General features: G+C 41.6%; 1 protein-coding gene across 2 annotated transcripts; it reads left to right on the forward strand.

The window, feature by feature from the left end:
• The first annotated feature begins 178 nt into the window (after positions 1-178).
• On the forward strand, positions 179-21,633 carry LOC118419762 (NEDD4-binding protein 2-like). Of its 2 annotated transcripts, none has more exons than XM_035826343.1 (17): positions 179-609; positions 5,740-8,062; positions 8,284-8,402; positions 10,026-10,114; positions 10,573-10,649; positions 11,486-11,644; positions 11,993-14,382; positions 14,610-14,695; positions 15,082-15,139; positions 15,270-15,502; positions 15,919-16,040; positions 16,979-17,135; positions 17,440-17,637; positions 18,073-18,140; positions 18,451-18,551; positions 18,894-19,032; positions 19,690-21,633. In XM_035826343.1, the coding sequence occupies exons 1-17, from the start codon at positions 369-371 to the stop codon at positions 19,733-19,735; spliced, it is 6,606 nt and encodes a 2,201-aa protein (XP_035682236.1). In that variant the 5' UTR covers positions 179-368; the 3' UTR covers positions 19,736-21,633. The 2 variants fall into 2 exon arrangements, with proteins under 2 accessions (XP_035682236.1, XP_035682237.1); XM_035826344.1 differs by lacking the exon at positions 179-609 and adding an exon at positions 3,028-3,066.
• The last annotated feature ends 925 nt before the right edge of the window (positions 21,634-22,558 follow it).

Genomic DNA, 22,558 nt, shown 5'->3' on the forward strand with positions numbered 1-22,558 from the left:
GTAACCAATCACAGAGAAGGTTTTACAGATCTTTTTTTCATCTCTTTGCAAAGCTTCTTGGGAAGCATACTTTTGCGTACTGTTTCTTAGCATATCATAATTTCCACTGTTTGGAATAATTAAAAGAAACATTGTAATATCATCATTTTAATTGAAACCATAAAAGAAATCATTGTTTTCTCTCGTAGAAGAACAACAATAGGTCAAAGGTCAGAAGTTGTGACCCGAAACGTCACGCGCGCCAACCAGAGTGTGAGCCAAGGACTTCCTTGTTTTGTTGTTGTGAAGTTGACGACATTTTATCTCCGTTGTTTGTGGGTCTATATGTGTCGGGTTCCTCCGAGTTATTCTAGTCATCCCAAGTATCCATGCCACGACGCCGAAAGACGGGAGCCAGGGGTGGCAGCCCCGAAAAACAGCCGGCGGACGGTGCCAACAATGTGCCAGAGGGTCGGACTATGTCGACATCTTCGGACGATGGCGCGGGAAACGCCGCGGAACTCAGTCCCAAGGAGCGGGAAAAACTCGTCGAGCAGCTCCAGGAAATGTTCTCCAAACAGCTGGACCCGGGAGTGGTGTACATCGTCCTCGCGGAGAGCGATTTCAAAGGTAAAATCGACGCCATGTAGCCTCAAACATCTTGGTTGTAACAACATGTTCTTTGTTCGTTTCAAGGAGTTGTAACACACGCATGTGGCGCCATTCTTCTCGACCAACAAAAATCACCTGGTGCTCTGCCCTCGGGCAATTACTTTACCGAAACAACCACACACTGCGTTCTTCCCATTTTAGAGCGATCGTCGGTCGATCTGCGTATGAATACAACTCTTTACCATAACATGATATACAAGTCGTATGTGCGGCATTGTGTAGTTGGGCCATTTTTGGTGACATCATTTTTTCAGACGTGGCTGTCCCTCGCTTCTGGTGTGGAGTCGGCCGGAAGTAAACATTTCAGCATGAGTGCACACATTCCAGTCATCAGGGGTGTTGGTACATGGCAGCCATAACAATTAAAACTTCACGGATTCTCTTCCCGTGTCCTTGGTCTACTACAGGTGTTATTTTTGAAATAAGCACATTTGGCTTTATTTTTTATTATTTTTTTGTGTGCTATGGTGAACAAAAATGGTAATATTGATCTTTGGCTGTATTATTCTTAATCTGCCATTACGCAATTACACCTGTTGCCTTCCTGTCTTTTACAAGTTCATATCTTGAGATTTGCACTGAAGTCTAGACAATTATGCTAATGTTTGTAACCACACCACCTGTAGATATTTCCATACATAAATAATGCAAGTCATCATGTTCTTTGGGTGGTACCTGTCCAATGCTATCAGATTTCAGGCAAATATGTCAACCTTTGGTGAAGACTTAAGTCCTGAGCAGCTGAGCCAACCCCATATTCATTCACTTGTGAAATTTACACCTTTGTACAAAGTGGACAAAGTTTCAATTCAAACATTTCTCAATTGTTGTGTCAACCTGAGCTTTAGATCAGGTGTTAATCACTCATTGTCACTGTTATTCTTCCCTTTATTGTTATACAAAGTGAACTACAGAACAAAGGTGTTATAGGTGTTGTAACTTGTAGTGTCTGATCACTTTTAAGTGTTATTTTTTATTCTTTACAATGTGTTTAGTGATGTTTACGATTCGCCTCATGGATGCATGCAAAGTGGATGGCTAAGTGGCTATCAGGTGTAGATGTTTTATCTGTTAAGCCATCTTTTTTCGTGATGCCAGATAACACACTTAAGAAATCGCCAAGCCAGCATCCTTGCTTTAACCATCTGCAAACTAAGGTAGCCATATTTGATGTAAACTTATATCGGCCATGGTGTGAGGCAACAGGTAGATGGGTTAACTTTGAAGAGGTAACTTGACCTGGACAAGAAGTGACAACTCCTACAGCCACTTATAAAAGAGTGCTGTGTAATGTGATTTGTCTTTGGAAATGTTCTAGAACAAGAGTACATCCCAGGCCTTTTGGGGGAGATTAAGTGCACTGGTGCATCTAACCTAAAAGTTTAAATGTGCAGAAAAGAAAATTGGGTGCACAACATAGAATAAAGTAGACTGTCAGCATAACCTAATATTACATTTTCAAGCTTTGAAATTTGTAATTAGCCCAAATTCTGTACCTTGCATATAAGAAATGTTAAATTCATATTTGTCTGTATCTCTTATGTGCTATATTACTTTAGCTTTATAACCTATATGAACATCTAGGTGCATCATAGCACCCACAGTGAAAAAACAATTGGGGTTTACATGTGCACCCAGTATTTCCAGCCCTGCATCTTCTGTTTTAAACTTGGCTGTTAGTGTGCCAAGGATCACATGTCATGCCTTGAATCACTACGAAGGGGCTTCTTGGAATAAGGGAAGTTGATGCTCAGTTTGTCTGAGTCGTTTCGTGAGATTCAGTTGGTTTGGAATGTGCAGGGGTGTCTCAGTGAATTGTCATCATGCTAAAGCAACAAATAGACCTTGGTACTGTGTTGTTGGAAGGAAGGACTATTCCATTCGATAGGTACCGTGTGGGTATGTACTTTGTTTACTGTTAATTGATTTTGTTTATTCTCTATTAAGGATGGAATTAAGTTGTTAATTGCATGGCGTACAGTAACGGACTGGAGAAACATACTTTAGAATTAAAGTTGCAGCTAAAGGAAGAGTATTGTACGAAGGAAGGAGAATCTCTTAGACGTTTTTATGTGGAATTTCGGAGCCTACTGTTTCCCAATATCCACAATATTAAATGTTAGATTGCTCACTGAGGAAAAATATTGCCAACTTTATATTTTATTCCCATAAGAAAATATAGTCGTGCCAGGTGGTGACATCTAATTATCACCTTAAAGAAAGTAGCAATTATCCGCCTTGTTGAGAATTCAGCCTGAGGCTGTAATAATTGAAGATAGTATCAGAGTGGCCAGTAATACGTGGGAGCCAGGTAAGGTAAACAAAACTGCTTACCTGTCCAACTGGTCCTGGTCAGTGTTGCCAGGGAACCAGTTTCAGACTGACCAGGATGTTGTATAAACATCTGACATTATGGTCAGGTGATTTCTCAAATTTTGTTAGTCCCTTTCTTTTTGCTATGTGAATTTGGTTGACTCAGCTTTTATAATCCAATCTTTCTTTTCTTTTTTTCTTGGTCTCTCTCTATTTTTTTGTGGCGACTGTATTTGTGCTGGGACATGACTTTTTCTCTTGATCAAATATGGTTAGATTTTGTCTCTGAATGTCGACTATTGTTATAGTTTTCTCTGGTCCGTAATGTAAGCTGAAGGTAACTAGAAACCTGACAATGTTTCTTTAACCCACAGGGCAGACACTGTCAGGAATTAACACATGTCTGGTTCAGCTGACCTATTTCAGGTCCCAGAATTGGTGCGTCATAAATTACATTAGCTGTTACTAGCCAGCAGACCTTTCCACAGTGTAGGGAAACCTTGACTCCTACAAGTGTGTTGCTGACTTTAAAGTTTACACTCAGTTGTTTCTGCACTAAGCTACATCATGTGCAGGTAAGCCACAGTCCTTATAAGTATCAAAAATGAAAGTAATTCTAATGGCGGATGACTAATTATCACCAAGCTTGATGCTTCCTGGCGCTGCGACAGTGTCTTTGATATGACCTTGAGGCTTGCCTATAAATGCTTGTAGCCTTCCTCCTTGACCTCAGTATAGCAGTCTACGTGTGTTAGATTGTACTTTAGACAGTTTTAAAAGCCACTTTACCTCGTCAGTTACTGCACAGTACCCAATTCATAATCATCCCATTTAGTCGTAGTGTGACGTAGTAGGAGTTAACTCAAGCTTCAATTGAAAATCCATGGCTTAATGGTAATGGACTTGTACATATTGTTCTTGGTAATATACCTAATTTTTTCAAACCCTGGGTTGAAACTTTCAGAATCTTGTTTTGCGCACTTAAAGAGTTTATTTGACGACAGTGACGCATGCTTAAATGGTCATGACGGTTGTAGGAAATACGCAGCCACGTTGTCTATAGTCTTAAAAGCAAAATGAGAACTAATATGGATGTACTACGCAGGAGAGGACATGCCATGACGCAATGTCTCAGGTAGGCTAAGTGGGGATAAGAACAAAGTACATACTTCAACACACGCCTCAGGGACCTACTTACAAACCACAAGCGATCTCCAGGGTCACTGCATCCAAAATGGAAGGTCACCTAGCAAGTCTTCATAAGGGAGTTACATCATCTCAATGAGAGGACGTGTGTTTGGTTTTACTTTTAGCCAAGCCTCAGGGTGCATGCGACATTTCAGTCTCTATGTTTCTGTACTTGAAACCTGGCAGGTTGTGTAGGCGGCGGTGATGTTTTTGGTTTAAGCTGTCATGGAAAATGGAATGCAACATGATTTTTCAAGGCTGTTGTTGAGTTGTTCATTGTACCAGATGACCCTGTAGTGTCTACATGTGACTGTCTTTTGTACATTTATGTCTCTGTCAAAACCAAACAAGTTGGCAACCAGTTAGGAGAATTTTGGATACCTAAACATTTGCAACAAGTGAAATACAGCAAAATGTTTGAAGGCTGTCATTGAGTCGTTCAGTCAACCAGACAAACGTGTAAAATCTGCATGTAAAACTGACTGCAGATTAACTACAGTAGCCACTTGAGGAACAAACACATAGACCCGTTTTGAACCAAGGCCAAACCTACCCTCTGGTTGTACCAGACCAGAATACTAATTTGCAGAGGGGATGATTATATAGCTCAGGGTAGGTCATGGCGGTGTGATAGGCTTTTCTGTGGTATTTTACATAACACAAAATGGTTTGTGATGGACACAGTTGAGCTTAAAGGATTTTTGGTACAGTAAGTTTTAGATCCAGAAAGTCAATATATATAACATGTATAGATGAGCTGGAGATGGTACACTGCATGATTGGTGTTACTGGTATGTTAGTTGTGACGTCAGACTTATATCATATAGTGGCTGATCTAGTTTTTGTTATCATTGATCAAAGCTGATGTATGAATAAGAATGTTAAGCACCAGACTTTGCCAGAATTTTCAGTTTATTGCCATCCTAACATTATGCTCTACTGCATGTCTGCATATCATTGTATAATGACTATGATTTATGGTTTGCAATAATTTGTCTGGGTGTCAAAAATGTGTCAAATTTAGAACAAAAATGGGGTAGGATATAAGGACTTTCTTCAACTGTTGGTGGCAAAATACTAGCATTCTGTTGGTGATTTATATTCCAGATGGTGTATTTTTGCGTCTGTGAAGATGGGTTATTTCCAGTCTCTGTGTTTGCTTGTCTTGGTGTGTGTCTACAGTTATTACCTTACGGTGCCATGTGTGTGTGTGTGTGTGTGTATGTGTGTGCGTGTGTGCGTGCGTGCGTGCGTGCGCATTAATCTTGTATCTCAAGAAGCTATGGATGGATTGTAGTGATTTTAGTAAGGTGGGTAGGGGTCAGGAAAACAAAAGGGAAGTTCGATATTGTGATGCAAAAGATGATGTAATGCAAGATTGGCAAGAAAGGAAAGGTACCTTCTTTTCAATTAAGAAAAAGAATTAAGCTGGAATGGAACTTGAATTGTTGTAGCATTAGGTATATTTCTACATGTTTAAGATGTCGACCAGAGGTAAAGCTGATATCACTGTCTGACACCAAGGAGCTTATATTGAGATATAAGCTCCTTGCTGACACCTTCTCTCCATCTCCTGTGTTTCTCCAGTTGAAGAAGCGATGGAGGACCTCCTCATGCTGGCATGTGAAGCCGACAAGAACAGCAAACCCGGAGCAAGCCCGTCCCCCAACGTTTTCTCTCAGATAGCCACCGAGCTGGTCTCAAAGAAAAAACCCCATCCCTCATCACAGCTAACCAAAGAATCAACGTCCGGCGCTCAAGATGCATCCAGTTCTGTCCAAGATACTTCTGCTGCAATACAGGGCTCTGCGGAACTGGCTGCACAACAGGCTTCACACGCAGACACACCACCGACCACCAGTGCAAACAGTACGGCAGGGTACTACAGTTTCTACGGGGCTCCACTAGGTTTTCCTACAGAGAGCAGATTTTCAGACCCATCAGTGATAGCAGTCGGAACGATCGATTATCAGGCATCGAGCAAGCTCGCGCAAGAAGCATCCGGAAAATCTCCACCCAGAGAACCGGGCACCTTATCATTCAGTCACAGCAAAGACTCCATAAGTGATGGAGTTACTGAAAGTGCTTCAAAAGATGGTTGCCCTACAGAACACCCATCCCCAAACAGTCGCTCCTTCCCAGTAAGGTTGACTTCTACATCATCTGATGATGGTGCAAATCTGCAGACTGAGAAGGAAAATTTCCAGCGCGCCCAAAACTTGCCCTCTGAATATTCCCTCTTTGGTGCTAACTCCCCTCATGTTGCAAACGGGCATGCTCACCATGCAGGAACCTCGCATACCTCTGGGGGCATGCTTCGCCAGGAAAGCAATGTTGCTGCTGACTTTACTTTCCCCACGACCTTGAGAACAGATGAAGGTCGTGAAGACAAGCTGCTCCATAGAACTTCTCTTGCCAACAGGAAGTCTGTCGGAGCAGACAGCCCATCTACAAGGATGCTGAAGAGCAAAAAGCCCAGATTAAACCTCAAGATACCATTCGGGGACGAGAACACACATATTGAGATTTATAGTGAGATTCAGACCCCGCTATCTCCTGGTGTGTTTGACTTTGACGACGAAAAGCCCTTGGGTAAACCAGAAACCCCCAAAGTCAAAGACCCAATCTCGAAAGCTGCTATGGAAGCTTTCCAGTCTTTTGTGGAGACTGAGGTCCCAAACAATCACAAGGATAGCTTTGATAGTGCAGAGGATAGCGATGACGATGCTGCGGACATCCTCTTCTCCCTCCCTGCTAGCGTTAGAGAACTGTCCCCCTCCCCTGAAACAACAGAAGATAGCTTGCAGGCAAGCAACAACCCTAAACCTTCAGAACATAGCCAGCCACTCACAGAGCCTCCCGACAAAACAGGGACATCACAGGTAACAGATAAATGTGCCAAGCCTAATGAGGAAACAGCGTCCAATCATTCCAAAAGCAGCAATACAGAAAATTCATCAGTACCCCAGTCTCCTACTGAGGAAGATAACAAAGATCAATCAGCTGATATAGCCAGTAAGTCATCCAAATCATCATCCTCTTGCTCCTCCCCTGATAAATCAGCCTCTGCGGCATCAAAGTCCCCGAATCTCCTCTTCAAAATCCTCCCCAGAGTAATGAATTATCCCTCCGCCGCCTCTTCTCCTGACACAAATGTCGAGGCCGACAAAGAAGTGGCGGAGATTATGGAGAAGGCACAAACTTCGAAGTTATCTGTTGATGTCCCTGAGTTTGTTCCCAAACAGGGGAACCTGTTGACACCTGGGGACTTTGTGCCCCCCATGGTGCCAGCTGGCCACCCTGTTCCCTATCCCTCTGAGTACGCAATGCACTTTCCCCACCCAGCATCCGACCCGTACTGGCACCCTCGGTTTGGGATGCCGGTTCACCCCCCATTCTTCCCCCACCCCCCTCGCATGCATATGTACGGCCCCCATGTTGCCAGGTTCCCTCCCCACATCCCTATGTACCCTGCGCGGCCAGTGGTTTCTTCCCCCATCCACCCATCAATGATGAAGGGTGGAGCCGGCTCCCCTCTTGTTCTACCCGACGGTAAAAGCCCCCAAATTCCTAACGAAAACCGCCTCTTTGGACCCCCTTTCGTCATACAGGACACCCCATTTGTGTTATCAGATAGCCCATTTCCCAACCAAGAGGCAAACATGTCGTCAAAGTCCAACACGAAGGAAGAGAAAAAGGAGAAAAAGGGAGGGGAGATAGACAGACGCGTAGGGTCACCGTTGATTATGTCGGATGGAAAGCAACAGGAAAGTGACACGGCGTCAGAAGCATCGACAGACGACGGGAAAAAGGTTTCCACTTCAGTCGGGAAGAAAGTCAAAACGGCCGGACCCAAAAAGCTGTATGTGCTGCGTGGATGTCCGGGCAGTGGAAAAAGCACTCTGGCAAAGTAAGATAGTTTTACAATGCACAGTATTGCAGTGCGTATTTATTGTTTGACTCCTCTTATTGTCTGATCCATCTTTGGGGTTGAAGAAACTATGATCATGATAGTACACATGGTTACTACTATTGGTTACTAAAAGATGCATAGTTTTGACTCTTGTTGTTCTTGTATTAAGTTTGACAAGTCAAGTCGTATTCTTAAGGGAAATATTGTTCTCTTTACAGGAAACTGAAGGGAAACAAGGGCGTGATCTTGAGTACAGATGACTTCTTCATGAAAAAAGACAAGTACGAGTTTGATCCCAGCCAGCTTGGAGATGCGCACGCTTGGAACAAGGACAGAGGTAACCTTAGTATTTTCTGTGCTGGAAAATTGCCAGTGATGATCTTATCTTAAGCTTTTGGCCTAGTCTATTAATGTAAGGGTGGCCACATAGTTTGTAGAAATAAAAGGGTATGTTAGGTTAAAAGTAGTTGAATACTGTGAATGCCTTAAATTTAATTTCATGGTAGGGATAAGATAAATAATAGGGGTAAAGATCAAAATAAAAATGGTTTAAAAGAAAACCTCTAAACTTTGGAAATGGAAAAGTCCTTATGATAAGTGACTTCTACTGCGTTGACCCTGCATTAGCATACAGTTGGTTAGATTTCAAAGATGTTAATTTGTGACCCAGGGCTGAACCCTGTCATTTCTTGACCTGCTGACCTTCAAACTTGGCTAGACATTTTTAATTATTGATGAATGGATAACTTTTGTTCGTTTGAGAGGAAACAGACAATACAAAATGACAGGTTGTCAAAATGTACTGGCACTCGTGCATGTTTCTTTTCTGATGGTAATTCATTCATTCACCATAGGTTACATGACTTGTACTTCTGTGTTATGAACCCACAAAGAAACCACCAAGACCATGATGATTCAGCAGGAGAGTGGTATATTCTGTAACCTGAAAATAGTAGATTGTATGTAAACAAGTCGACCTGTAGCCACCTACGTGAGTAAAATCATTCAAAGAATCATTATGGAACATAGCTCTGTTTTTCGGGTTTTCGGAAAAACCTGTCCAGTCCGGAATGCGGAAAACCCTGTCCAGTCTGAAGAGAGGGTCTGCATGGGGGTATCCGTTGTATACAACATATCTTTGATATGGCTAAGCACAGAAATAACACCAACTTGACACAATGTGACACAATGTCATACAAAAATTATAACTTAACAAAAATCAGCCATCATTGTTACTTCTGTGCATCATATAAAAAAAACTTCTACTCTTTAAGTCTTTGAGATTGAACATGCTATTAGCCTTACGGCATAATTTTGCAAATAAAACACATTATTTTTAAAAGGATACATAGTTCTATATAGCTCACAACTTGTACTAGGGTTTGAAAAATGCCATCTCGGCTTTATTGTAGTGCATTGTAAAATATATGTAATGTTATCACATTGTGTACTAAAGTCGTGTTGATATTGAAACCTTTTGCAGTCATTTTATTAATCCAGGATTTAAACAAACCAGCTCTCAAAATGAGTGCTGCACACTTATCATTTAAAGAAAACCTTTCAAAGCCTGTCTTTGTAATGTATTGCCACTATTTAACAACCCAAAATTGACGGACACTCACTATCCATTGTTTGATGGACAATGGGTGTAATTCTCTCCCCCTCATGTCCTACCAGATAAGTGTTAATTGGGTACTTTGCATTTGACAGAACTGACTTTGTGTGCATGCATATTGCACCTTTGGGTCACTCATTATGCTGCCGATTCTATGGTTATGTGTATCAGTATAGTGTAAGTGCAGTCTGAAGTAATAGTTTTAAGCATTGCCAGGAACCCCTTTGCAGACCCTCTTTTCAGACTGGACAGGTTTTTCCGCCCCATTTCCCTGTCTGGACTGGACAGGGTTTTCCGAAAACCCCTGTTTTGGGTTAGTATGATAATCAATTTATTTTACTCTAGCTGAACTAGCCATGAAAGTTGGTATGACTCCAGTCATCATCGACAACACCAACACCGAGCGGTGGGAGATGAAACCCTACGTCGTTCTGGTAAGTGGAGATTGAATGGAATACAGTTAACTTGTGAAGAATTGTTTTCGGTCTGTCTGTCAGTCAGTGTGTGTGTGTGTGTGTGTTTGTACATTATATGTCTGTGCATATGCATGTGAGTGTGTATGTGCATATGAGGGTGTGTGTATGTTGATGTTTGTATGTGTGTGTTTGTTTGTGTTTGTGTGTGCATGTATATGTGTGCATATGTGTGTGTGCATGTGTATTTGTGCATATGCATGTATACATGTGTGTGTATTTGTGTAACTTTGTGTGTCTCTGCTATTCCTGGTATGCCTAATGAATTATTTCCTTACATTGTTGTGGGCCTGAAATATTTTAGAGCCAAGGTGAAGTTGATAAATTGACATGACCTGAATTGACAACAGTAATATGTGTAACTCTTCTGTGGTACAAATTCACAACAAACATAAAATAATGTCATGACATCTTTACAGGGGGTGAAATATGGGTACATGATTGAAATCCGAGAGCCCAACACGCCCTGGAAGTTCAAGGTTGGAGAGCTATCCAGGTAAGTCTTAGTTGTGTACTCGAAAGGTGTTGAAGCAGCCACGCCTTAGGGTTTCTATTTTTGTCCCTCGCTTGTTATTCATGATTTCAAGTAGAAGCCAGCCAATCAGGTTATTCCACCACTGAGGCATGTCAATCCTGTAGACAGACTAGTTGAAACATTACATACATACATGTAAATGTTGGGGCTACTAATAGGGAACAAGGCCACTGTGATTAACTCGATATAGATACTAATGCTATAAATACATGTATACTTAGTAAACCGCATAGTTAGTCAGTGTGAGCAATCTTAGACTTCTAGTATTACAGAATGTGATCTTACTGTTTGGATAGGGGGTTCTCAGAGGAACTCAGCTGTCAGAAAACCAAATTATCTTTCATCCCAACACCTGCTTGGACATCACCTACTATGTACTCGAAAGATGGACTAACGATGAAAAAATATGTCTGAAGAGAAGAATATTAACGTTACCATTGTTGGCATCATGCTATGTTACTATTCCTCGACAGAGTCATAGACAGGGGCCATTTTAGGGCCCAAATGTTGGCTTTTCAGAAAATCAGTTAGGAAGCATGTCCCTCACTCTAATATATACATTTGTAGCATAATGTCTATTGATTTAAAGAAGCATCCTCATTGGTTAGCTTTAATAGCTAGATGTACAAAAGTTAGCTGTAATAGAATGTTCAGTATAATATAACCAGCCGCTGCAGCACCATGTGCCTGGGATGCTGTTGTGTTACGTTGAAGAGTGGTCATATAGTATACCGGCTACATAGATACAGATACAGCTATCAGGTGATTTTTGACACACCGTTCTTTCAAATCAACAGGAGAAATAGCCATGGGGTTTCCAAGGAGACCATCAGGAAAATGTTGGATCGTTACGAGAAGAATGTCACTGTTGAGAGCATTATGAAAGGCATGGCTGATCAAAAGATCGAGCAGCAGCGTGCAGCCAAGGAGGCGGCCAAACAAGCGGCAACCAGCAGGTAAGAGATGTTGTTTTAAATGCAAAAGTTTGAGCCACACCTCGAGCATGTTAAAGAAACCGCCACACTTATCGAGTAGGAGTCCTTTCCAGTGTAGGTGGATCAAATAAATCTGTTCAGATAGTACTGTTCAGTACAAACCTGGTATGTTACACCGTAAGGCAGTTTACTGGGTATGCAAAACAAACAAAGAACGTTCACCTGTGTTGATAGAAAGCAGTAGGAAACAATTAATATGAGGCAAATGAAAATGGAAAGAAAAGTGTCGTTGGATGATTCTGAATTTTAACTACCAGTTGACTGATAACGAAAATATATGTAATCACTTTTTACTATTGTTTACCACAGTGTGAAGAACAAGGAAGTCGCCCAGTCCAAGCCTAAGCAGGCCTCCACATCAAAGGGTGGCAAAAGTGTCATAACCAACAAACCTTCCCAGGATGCCTCAGGGAACAAGCCGGCAGACAGCGCGTGGCCCTTCCCAGTTGTCCTTAAGGACAACAAAAAGGCAAACACTAAGAAAAACAACAAGACCAAAGCCAAAAAGAAAGATGCTGAGGAAGAATGGCTAAAGGTGACTCATGGTTCCAGACAGAAATCCCCCTCTCCTCTCACAACGAGAGACAGAAGTGAAGAAAAGAAGCAGTCTGCAAGCAAGAAGTCAGACACTGTCTGTGGTAAAGAAACGTCCAAGGTGGACAACAAAGCTGCGGGCAAAAACAATCCGTCAAGTTCCTCGTCAGATGTTGCCAAGGAGAGTAAGAAAGATATGGTGAACAAAGCAGCACAAGAAGCAGCCAGTTTGTTAGGTCTGCTTCCAGACAAGTCAGACCCAGTAGAAGCAGTCAACACTGTAGCCTCAGATTGGGATGTTGGGTCTTCCCCTAAACCACAGAGAGACACGCAAAGCAAGAAAGCTGATGTTGATTCCAGTTCACAAAGACAAATCGAGCAGAAAACGTCCGAGTCCCCGAGAACGTTAGATTCTGTGAATGTTCCCGCTACATGCGACTCCAATGATGTACTTTCAGATCCAGCTTTACATGACAGCTCAGATGACTGGGGAGACGGTAGATCAGCCAAGCCCAAACGTCAGACCAGGAAAAATAGGCTGGCTGCAGTGTTCAACAAGACGACAGTCAGCACAGATGTGAAGGACAAGGCCCTAAAGGAAAACTGGAGCTTCCCAAGTCATCCTGACACCAAGGACGGCAGCAGTACGGACATGAATACAGCAACCTGCTCTGCAGTTCAACAGCCAGATGAGGAGGACCTTGTGGAGGAGGTGAGCACAACGGAGGCAGCCACCAACACCAATCCTCTGTACTTCTCCATTGTCCAAAGGGTGCAGTCTGGGACTCCAGTTGGGGTGGATGACAACATCAGGATCCTCACTGGAAAGGCGAACACCTCTGATGTACAAGCCTTGCCTGGTGAGGAACCTGACCCTCAGGAGGAGACAAAAACATCCGCGCCCTCCAGTCCCAAACGACAGAAGCTGAGGCTAGAGAAAGGCTGCTCCACTGACGACATTCCATCGGAGAGAACGCACACGGGTGACCTTGGCTTCTTGCAGAACTGTTTTCCCTCCGTGTCTGTGGAAGACCTGAGAGACTTCTACGAGAAGTGCAACCATGAACTGGAGTGGACTATCAACATCCTGCTGGATTCTGGGATTGAATACATTGAGCCTACAAAGTCTGAACATTCCACAGAAGATAATGGTCCCTCCATGTCTCAGGCAGAAGAAGGGAAAACAGTAGCAACAACAGAAGCTGCTTCTAATGTAGATGAATCACAGAAATCTGAGACAAGTCTTGATCCTCTAGAAGAGCAAACTCCAGCCCAAGAGCCAACAGTAGCCACTTCCACACCAGATGTAGATGCCATACAAATCCCTCCATCAATCAATATCTTTACTGGATTGTTGACAGCTGATGTGAATGAAGATGACATGTACTCGTCCAATCCTGGCACTGCAGTATCAACCAATGAGGAGTCAGAAAACTCCTCTAGTACCCCAGTTCAGGAAAATGGCTTAGACATCAATGCTGCAGAGTCAAAAGCAGAAACCCAAAGTAGTAGCTCAGATATGGACCACTGTGATTCTAGTGAGAACGTTGTCAGTTCCAAACAACCTAAGTGCCAGATACATATACCAGTGCCTTCCACGTTTGAGAGCGATGAAGAGTATGAGTCTGCAGATGAGGAGGTGGCAGCAGACCTGGATGGTGCCTTGTTGGAAGCAGTGAAGGGAGGGCTGATGCCGGGTAGTTTGGTCGCCCACCACAGCAGACAGAGCAGCCTCAGCAGCCTCACTAGTTCTGTACTCAGCTCCACCGACCAGGAGCATCTCAGCTCAATGGAGACCGATCATCAAGTGCCTGTGAATAAAATAGTTTCCTCTGAAAGCAGTCCGCATAGTAGTAGTCAAAACGAACTGAGTCCTGGAAAACAGACTCAGGAAAAAAACACTGAAAAGAAAGCAGAAGTTTGTGTAGAGTCTGCAGACCCTTGTAGCACTGGACTAGGACTGATACAGCAAATTACTGAAGAGAGTGTTGAAACTTGTCCTGAGGTCTCAGAGGAAATATTATCTAAATTTAAAGAGACCAACAGACCATCAGAGGGGAAGGCAGTGGGCCCTACCATGTCAGAACTGGCCCTGAGGATGGACCCACAGTTTGCCAAGCAGCTGTTGGAAATCTTTGGACCGGTTGGCTTCCACATTTCCCCTGGTAAGAAAGATTTTCTTGTTCTGAAGATTTTTTATGCACTGTATACGTGTAGAAAAGTAAGGTTCTTGATCATTTACTAAAATTTGGGATTGAACTCTAGATGGTAGAATTTTTTTTGCTATCTTTTGGTAGTTTGTTTTGTTATTAGTAAACATGTATAGTATAGATCTATCAAATACAGTAACATAGCTATTAGATACTAATAACTTTTCTTAATCCCCTTTCAGGATCATTGTCGGAAGAAGATCTGTATGTTCAAGTTGACTACAAAACAGCCAGGAGAATACACTACAAGTGGACGCAGACTCAGAAGGTAGAAATGCCTAAAAAAAGTTGGGTCTCTTTCCATTAAGGACTTGTTGATGCTCCATTATTTGTATAGGTGGCAGCTGAAGTTAACTGAGAAAGAGTGGTAATCATTTCTTAGTAGGGAGTTGCTTATTTTTGGGTAAGAAAGTTTCATTGGAAAAGCATTGTAGATTTTTTCAATTATTATGCCTGACGACTTTGATTGCAAAATTCATGACATTGTATACAAATTGGATTGTCCACATATAAACCAAAATAGAATAGCGCCACCTATGGAGGTTTCATGGGACTGCACCATATACTACTGTAACTGTACTATTCAAAAAGATAATAACTGCTAATTTTCCTTACTGGACATTACCTAAATCTCTTATGCTTCCACAAATCTAGGCCAAGTTCGATGAGCAAGAAGAAGCTGTAGAAGCCATGGAAGCAATGATCAAAGAAGGTGAGTCAAATTTTACCTGTGGTGCCGTTTTTTATTATTACAAAATGCCTGTTTCTTTATCATTCCTCTAAGAACTAAGAAATTAGATTGGTGTTGTCTGATGTAAACGCTTAATATTTGTGTCTTCTAGACGAGGCCTTAGCGAGAAAGCTCCAGGAAGAAGAAGACTTTGCAGTGGCGCTCCAGATGAAGGAGAAAGAGGAATCGTCAGCACGACAGTCCAGGTCAGCACAGCGCAGGAGTCCTGTCCGATCCCTGGCCGCGCTGTCCGCAGAGGCAGGCCGGAGGACCGCGCTGTCCCCTCCAGCACTAGCCGACATCATGGACGAACAACTGGCACTGGAAGTCAGCAAACAGGAACAGGTACAGAGTCAGTCTCATGGCTGGATTGATATAAAAAATGGATATATACATTGCCATAAAGTTTGCTCAAATGTTAAAAGAGCTTATTACTAGTAGAACAGCTGTAACTTCAAGTTGACAATGACAATATCTGTTATACCAAAGTATCATCCTGTTTGGCCATGATTTGTTTTGTTGTATTGTCCAAGAAGTACATTCAATTTGCTTTTTATGAACAGGTGCATCTCGGCCAAGTGATGACATAACCAACTTTCAGTCAGTGTAATACCTGAACTTGATGTCTCTTTGTTTGTGAGACTTTAGACAGATGAAATCAGAATTTAGCTATGAAACTCTTTTAATACCATCTCGGTGTCTGGTAGCACATGATTACAAACAGTTGACATCTCTCTAACCACTGCTACAATGTACTCCAGGCCCAGAGTGCAGGACCTCGGCAGGATGAGACTCTGGCCACCAAGCTGAAGAGGGAGAAACTGTTCAGCATGTTCCCTCGCATGGACAAGGGTGTGCTGGAGGAGATCTTCTCTGCTAATGGGTAAATAAAAAATCATCACTTTTCTGGTACATGTATCTCAGTAGACTGTGCCAAAATGCACTATGGAATTGCTCCATTTTGGGGAATTTGTGCCATTTTTCCCTTGCATTTTTTCCTATGCCTTACCATGCTGTCTGATATACATCTATGTAACAACAACAAAAACCATGATCGTAATTTCAGGTTGTCAGCATAGCCATGAGCAAATGTGAAATGTGTAGTCCATTCCTGTATATTGTTTTGTATTGCATTCTTTTCTCTAAGGACCAAGGCAGCACTTACAAGGTATACATGATACAGTTGTATTTAGAAGTAGGAAGATTATTCTTCAAGCTTTGGTTTTGTGAACAGTTACTTATATATGTGAGATGGCAAAATGATCACTGCTCAATAGATATTTTAAAGTATTTTGGTGCATATATAGTAAATCGCAAAATGTTGGCCATCACATATGAGCACACCACAAACATGTGTTTAGCCTTCTGTTATGCACTCCCCCTTCCCCTTGCACAAAGGCCTTCTTCTACCCCACTGCAAAATGAAGTACTTGTAAACATAATGACTTGATAGTTACTGAAGTACACGTAGTAGTATCCAGTATTTGATTATGCTGGGTGGGTTCCTGACACGGGTTGTCAACAGTCAAATAGTCCTCTTTCCGTGCTAATGCTCCATCTGTATCTGTATCTATATAGCCAGTATAACCGGCCTTCAGAGTAACGCACCAGCTTTGCAGGCATGCGGCACAGCAGCAGCTGGTCATATGACACTGAACGACCTGTCACACCTAACCACACTTTGATGTCCTTCCTGACACACTCCAACCAAGATTTCCCAAGTCCTTTGTTGCCTGGTAACTGCAATTTGGTGATAGAATTTCCAGTTTCCATTTTCCGTCACCAACACTACAGTAATTGTCTTTTCTCTGTCTGTGTTAGGTACAAGCTGGACCCCACGGTCAATGCTGTTGTCGTGTCGGAACACATGACAGCAGAGGCCCCCCGTAATGTGATGACGGACGCGGCACTGAAGCTGTACGAAGACCAGCTGATGGAGCAGGCCAGGATACAGAGTCAGCAGGAGGCAGCTGCACAGGTATTGTTTTTACGCTTGTTCATTTTTCTACTATACATGTATATGTAGAAGGGGGTGATCAATAAGTTATTGATCACCCCTCGTATATGTATGTGGTCACAATATCAGTTAATTAGCCATGTGCCTAGTGTCCACATTGTATTGTACTTGTTGCAATTTGGATAAAGTCAAAGCTGCACACTTAGGTAAGGTTAGGCGGTGTGGTGGTGTCAACATTCACACTTTTTGTTTTTCATGATGAAAACTGTTGCGTGATCAACTCTGATAATCGACACTTGTTACTCCTTTGTATCTTGATATACAGGCCCAGGCTAGCTCCCGTCCTGCTGTAGTTGTGGTTGACCGGAATACAGAGGCCTTCCAGGAGACTGAGGAGCCAGACTATGAAGACTTCAGGACGGAGGCTACCATACATTACAAACAGCGGCAGGAGTGCTTCCAGAAGGCTGCAACAGCCTATCAGAAGGGGCAAAAGGAACTGGCTTTCTACTATGCTCAGCAGGTAGGGTTAGAACATTATTGTGGTTTTTCCATTGTAGAATATAAGAAAGGGGCACTCAAGAGTGTGTTATCAGTAAGAAATACAGGCTTAAAGCAAGTAAGAAAAATCAAAATTGAAAAAAATAACACAAACATTCTTTAAACTCATCTGCAGAGACCTTGAAATAAAAAATAAACAACTGGAGGCTGCTGCCTTAACCCTTGTGACAGGGATCCCAGCAGCAGTATAATAAAAAATGGATATGAGGACGACGAGGTGACTCGGAGTCCTTAAAAAGATTCTTCAATAATTGGGTAGAAAGTACTAAACATTGTATTTGGAAGTAGGATATGTCATGGAAAGAGCTATCTATATGGTATTGCACCATAATTGAGGCTAATTGTGGATCTAAATAAACTCAAACTCAATTAAGATCCACCTTTTCTCTCCCAACAGGGACATTTGCACACAGACAAACTGAGGGAAGCAAACAGGAGAGCATCAGAGAAAATTCTGGAGCTCAAGTGAGTATCCATGGAGTTATACAGACTACAGTTGACAGTGACATTCCTCCAGTTATAGCCTTGAATTCTCATGTAAAGCTATGCTGCTGACCTACAACATGTAGAAGTATTTGAGTGATGGCCAATTTTTTTAGCCAAGCATGTTTTCAAAGGTCCTGTAATGTTTATGTGTGTGAAGATGAATCTGGCTGATTTAAAACAAAACTGGCGAATTTGTTGAATTATTTTAGATCGTTAATATTATAATGTTTTCCAGAGTTGCTTCTTTGTTACTGTGTAATTGAATGTTGAACTATGCTCTGTCCTGTAGGAATGCTGGGTTGGACCAGCTGAACTGTCTGGACCTACACGGACTGCACGTCAATGAGGCCATCGATGCTCTAAAAAGTGTCTTGAAAGAAAAAGAGAGAGGTAATACAGCTGAGTAGCATCTTATAATAGGCTTGTTCACAGTTTCAAGTGCAACTAAGCAAAGGTCAAAGATAAAACCACTTACTAATCAACGGTCTTTACTTGTTTTGCTACAGCTGTATAGATCACGTTTATGTCTTAGGTTAGGTTTTCAAGCCATTTGGCAACTTTGAAGTCTGATGATCCTCTCATGATCAACAAATACAGCCAATGCTTGTCTACTGTGTGGCAGAGTTATAACCTTGTTGGGACCACAGAAACAGCATTTGATAACAGTTACTACACTATGCCAACAGGAATAAACAACATGATATTGAATATTCCTTTAAAATATCCCCTCAGAGCTTCACCATGCCAGCACCAGTCGACACCCTGTGGCCAACTACATCTGTGTCATCACCGGGCGGGGCAATAACAGCCGTGGAGGGGTTGCTAGGCTCAAACCTGCTGTGCTGAACTATCTCCACACCAATGACTACAGGTACGACATTGCCACACCTTTATAGTACCGTCTAACCTGTACAAGTGACCAACTCCATATAAGGATCATCTGTTACATTAGGCACATAATCAATGGAGTATTGTTTTTGGCCTTTTTGTGTTGTGTGTGTAAATTTTGTTGACATAATGCGTGCAAGTTGATTAATTCAATGTAAACTCCACATGAACTTTGAACAAAAGAAATGGGGAAAATCCACTCTTCTGTAAGGCAAAACAATAAAACAATGTTTTAGAACCAAATTGTAATTTATAGATTGATGTTTACGTTTCATTTTTCTGTGTTCAGTTTAGCCCAGTCTGTATTTGTATCTATATACCCGGTATAATCGCCCTTCGGCGTAACACACCAGCTTCGCAGGCACGCGGTGCGGCAGCAGCTGGTTATATTACACTGAACAATCCGTCACACCTAACTTCTGCACATCTATCTGCAAGCGTTCTTTAAAACTATCCAGAGAAGAGGCCCCTACTGTGCTTGGTGATAACAAGTTCCACTCTACGATAGTTCTGGGAAAATACGAATTTTTGAACACATCAATCCTAGCTTGGTAACTCTGGTACTTGAAGTCATGTCTTAGTCTTGCAGTGTATTTGTTATTTAAAGATAAGTGTAACTAAGATGTTCCTCTATTTCCAGGTTCACTGAACCACAGGTGGGACTGGTGAAGATCACCCTGAAATAAAGAGCAACTTTCAAGCTTTGTTGACACTGTTGTTTCCAGATGTTTTGCCATGATCTTAAATTTCATTGTCAGCCATATCTTGCACATGTTTTCCTGATGATTTTAATGCCATGTGATTACTGTAGAATTGATTATTTAGATGGAAATGGGACCAGGTTTAAGTGGTTGGAACATTATAATGTTATCTCATGAAGTAGGGAAGGGGAAAGTGGGGCGACTGGAAATTTGATCATTTCTGGTAGGAACGGGCTAGTAGAAAGATATTCTTTGGGGTATATGGAATGTTTATATGAATTAATCGTACAGGCAATATTGTTATGTCAACATAATTATCAACTTATGTACAAGTATATTCACTATGATATATTGAAATTTTTTGAGTCATAATGGTAATGAACTATTTTGGAAGTCATATTGTGTGATGTTGGACAAGGCAATTTTAACCTTGTACCTACAATGGACTCATCCATGTATTTACAGCTGTTTTAGTTACAGTAGAGTTTGATTGGGTAGGAGAAGGGTTAAACAGAATAGGGTGGAGGGTTATTTTGTATGGATGTGTCTTTAACACAGACAAGCCATCACAGAGCACAGGTCTTGTGCGATGTTTGCCTGACATGGATGTTTTAACAAGCCCACCTGCACCTAAGCTTGCCACAGTGTGATGGACATTTTTTTTGTATCGTAGAAGGAAGTGTCAAAACTTGTAGTACAGGTTTTGGGCATGTTTGTATATCTTGGGACATTTATATATTTTGGGACAATCTTGTTAATGTTGTGCAGTGGAGGACAATAATGATTAAACTTTTAATGTTTCATTACTATTGTGGGATTACAAGAAGGCCATGAGCGTTAGATAACTTGTTTAACAGACCCACATACTTCCATTTGTTGCGAAATGCTGAAAAATTTCACGTTGACATATTTTCTCCTGTGCTTATGAAGTGGTCTGTTTATCAAGTTATTTAGTTGCCATGGCCAAAATTGATTTATGTCTTTATTATGTCAAGGTGCAATACTGTGGGTGTTGGGTTTTGCATTGTGTTGTTTATGTATTTTTTAGAAAAAAATGGTAAATGAATTGTGTGGTATCATTTTGCGAATCAATTGATGAATTGTGTGTTTATTATTTTGCAAATTAATTGTTATTGTATAATTGTTATTTACATATCAAGGTAAAGGCTCAAAGGGTGGAAGGGAAGGAATGAACCATGAAGGGTTGGTGGGGGTGGCAGACTATTTTTTTCTTTTTCCATTATGATGTGAAAATTTATTGGTAATCTGCAATGTTGAAATGCTTTCCTTGCTCTACGTATTATTTCTTTTTCAATATTATGTACAAAAGGATTTTTCGACTACAACGTCAAAAAGGTGATGTTATAATTTCATCTCACCCCCAATTCTCCATGGTCCATTCCACAGCAATAATCTATATCTGAATTCCTGAAAAGCATAGACGAAAGATGTTGAAGGAATTTGCATGTATTTATGTACACAGAAATGATATATAAGAATGGAATTTTATCATGCACAACAAGTGCTTCTTATGGTCTGAATGTTATGCATGGGTTCAGGTGCTTGTTGAGTTTTATGTGTTGTTCAGAGCTTGTCCACCTTGCAGTTTGCATAGAAAAATCAGCACCAGGATGAGGTTGGCTAGAAATCTGTTAGACATTTGTCAAATTAAGATCGTGAAGTTCCAGGTAACTTCTGAGGGGTTCTTCTCTGATTTCACAATTGAGACTATTTGTCTTCAGGATTGTGACTTTATCAACAGATGGTGATGGGAACAGTTGAGTAATCGCAGTTTCAGCCATGACTGCAGTACCAATTGGCTCTGCTAGGGGGAGGTAGTGTTAGGTTGGACTGGACCTCAAACAATATGATATTAAAAAAAATATCCTACTGCACTTCCTATGTTTAGACAAGTGTCATCATGTGGGTTAAATGTGTTGACTAGTTGCCTTAGATGGCATACTCGTGCACGTCACATGCACGCAGAGGTTGATCTTTGTGGGTCGGAGGTTTTATACACTGCACTTTTGTACCGGGCCATTCAGGAATAAATTTTTCTACATTGCAACTTGCCTCCTTGTATTTCATACAACATCAGTGACTTGTTTCTATTCATACATTTTAGATAGATTATGACACATGGTGACATTAACTTCTTTTTCCATTGCTCCATTATGAAAAAAAATTCCCCAATGACTTTGTATTCATTATATTAGTACATGACCCATTACCAACTGTAGCGTTTTGTTGATTTGGTTTTCCTTCAACTCAGACTTTTTTTATTCCCTTTGTCCACCACAAGTAAACCATGATTTCCCCTTGTACACCACTAACTGTTAACCCATGATTTCCTTGGGGTAGTGTGGCATAACGGCAGGGTGTTAAAATCTTCTAACGGTTAAAATTATCAACACAGCAACAGGTTGTCGTTATGCTGCAATAATCATATCGTTAGATGTCCTCATTGACATGTTAAGCTCGTTCAAGATGTGATACACCCCAAAGTACAATGGTAGAGCCATAGGGGAATTCCAGAAGTGAGCATTACTCATCGGTTTCACAATAGAAACTAGTCTGTCAAAAGGGGAATTCCAGAAGTGAGCATTACTCTTCGGTTTCGCAATAAAGGTACACTACGACAGTTTCTCTCGTCAGAAATAATGGCTACCAGCAGCTCTCGATGTTTCCGATGTAGACAGTGTTTGTCCTGTACGTACTTCACTTGCTTTGGCGAACCACCGGTTCCCTCCCGGAGGCTGTCGTGCCGTGGAGGCGGCGGGTACTCGATCACCACCTGTTCGTGCCGAT

Source organism: Branchiostoma floridae, chromosome 7 (genome assembly GCF_000003815.2).
Source record: "Branchiostoma floridae strain S238N-H82 chromosome 7, Bfl_VNyyK, whole genome shotgun sequence".
Taxonomy (NCBI): domain Eukaryota; kingdom Metazoa; phylum Chordata; class Leptocardii; order Amphioxiformes; family Branchiostomatidae; genus Branchiostoma; species Branchiostoma floridae.

What these genes read in the sequence shown, in the direction of transcription:
- LOC118419762 (XM_035826343.1), top strand. Translation starts at nt 369, where the DNA reads ATGCCACGACGCCGAAAGACGGGAGCCAGGGGTGGCAGCCCCGAAAAA. An exon ending in GGAAAAAGCACTCTGGCAAA is followed by an intron (nt 8,063 to 8,283) that starts GTAAGATAGTTT and finishes TTCTCTTTACAG; the next exon opens with GAAACTGAAGGGAAACAAGG. An exon ending in AGTGGACGCAGACTCAGAAG is followed by an intron (nt 14,696 to 15,081) that starts GTAGAAATGCCT and finishes CCACAAATCTAG; the next exon opens with GCCAAGTTCGATGAGCAAGA.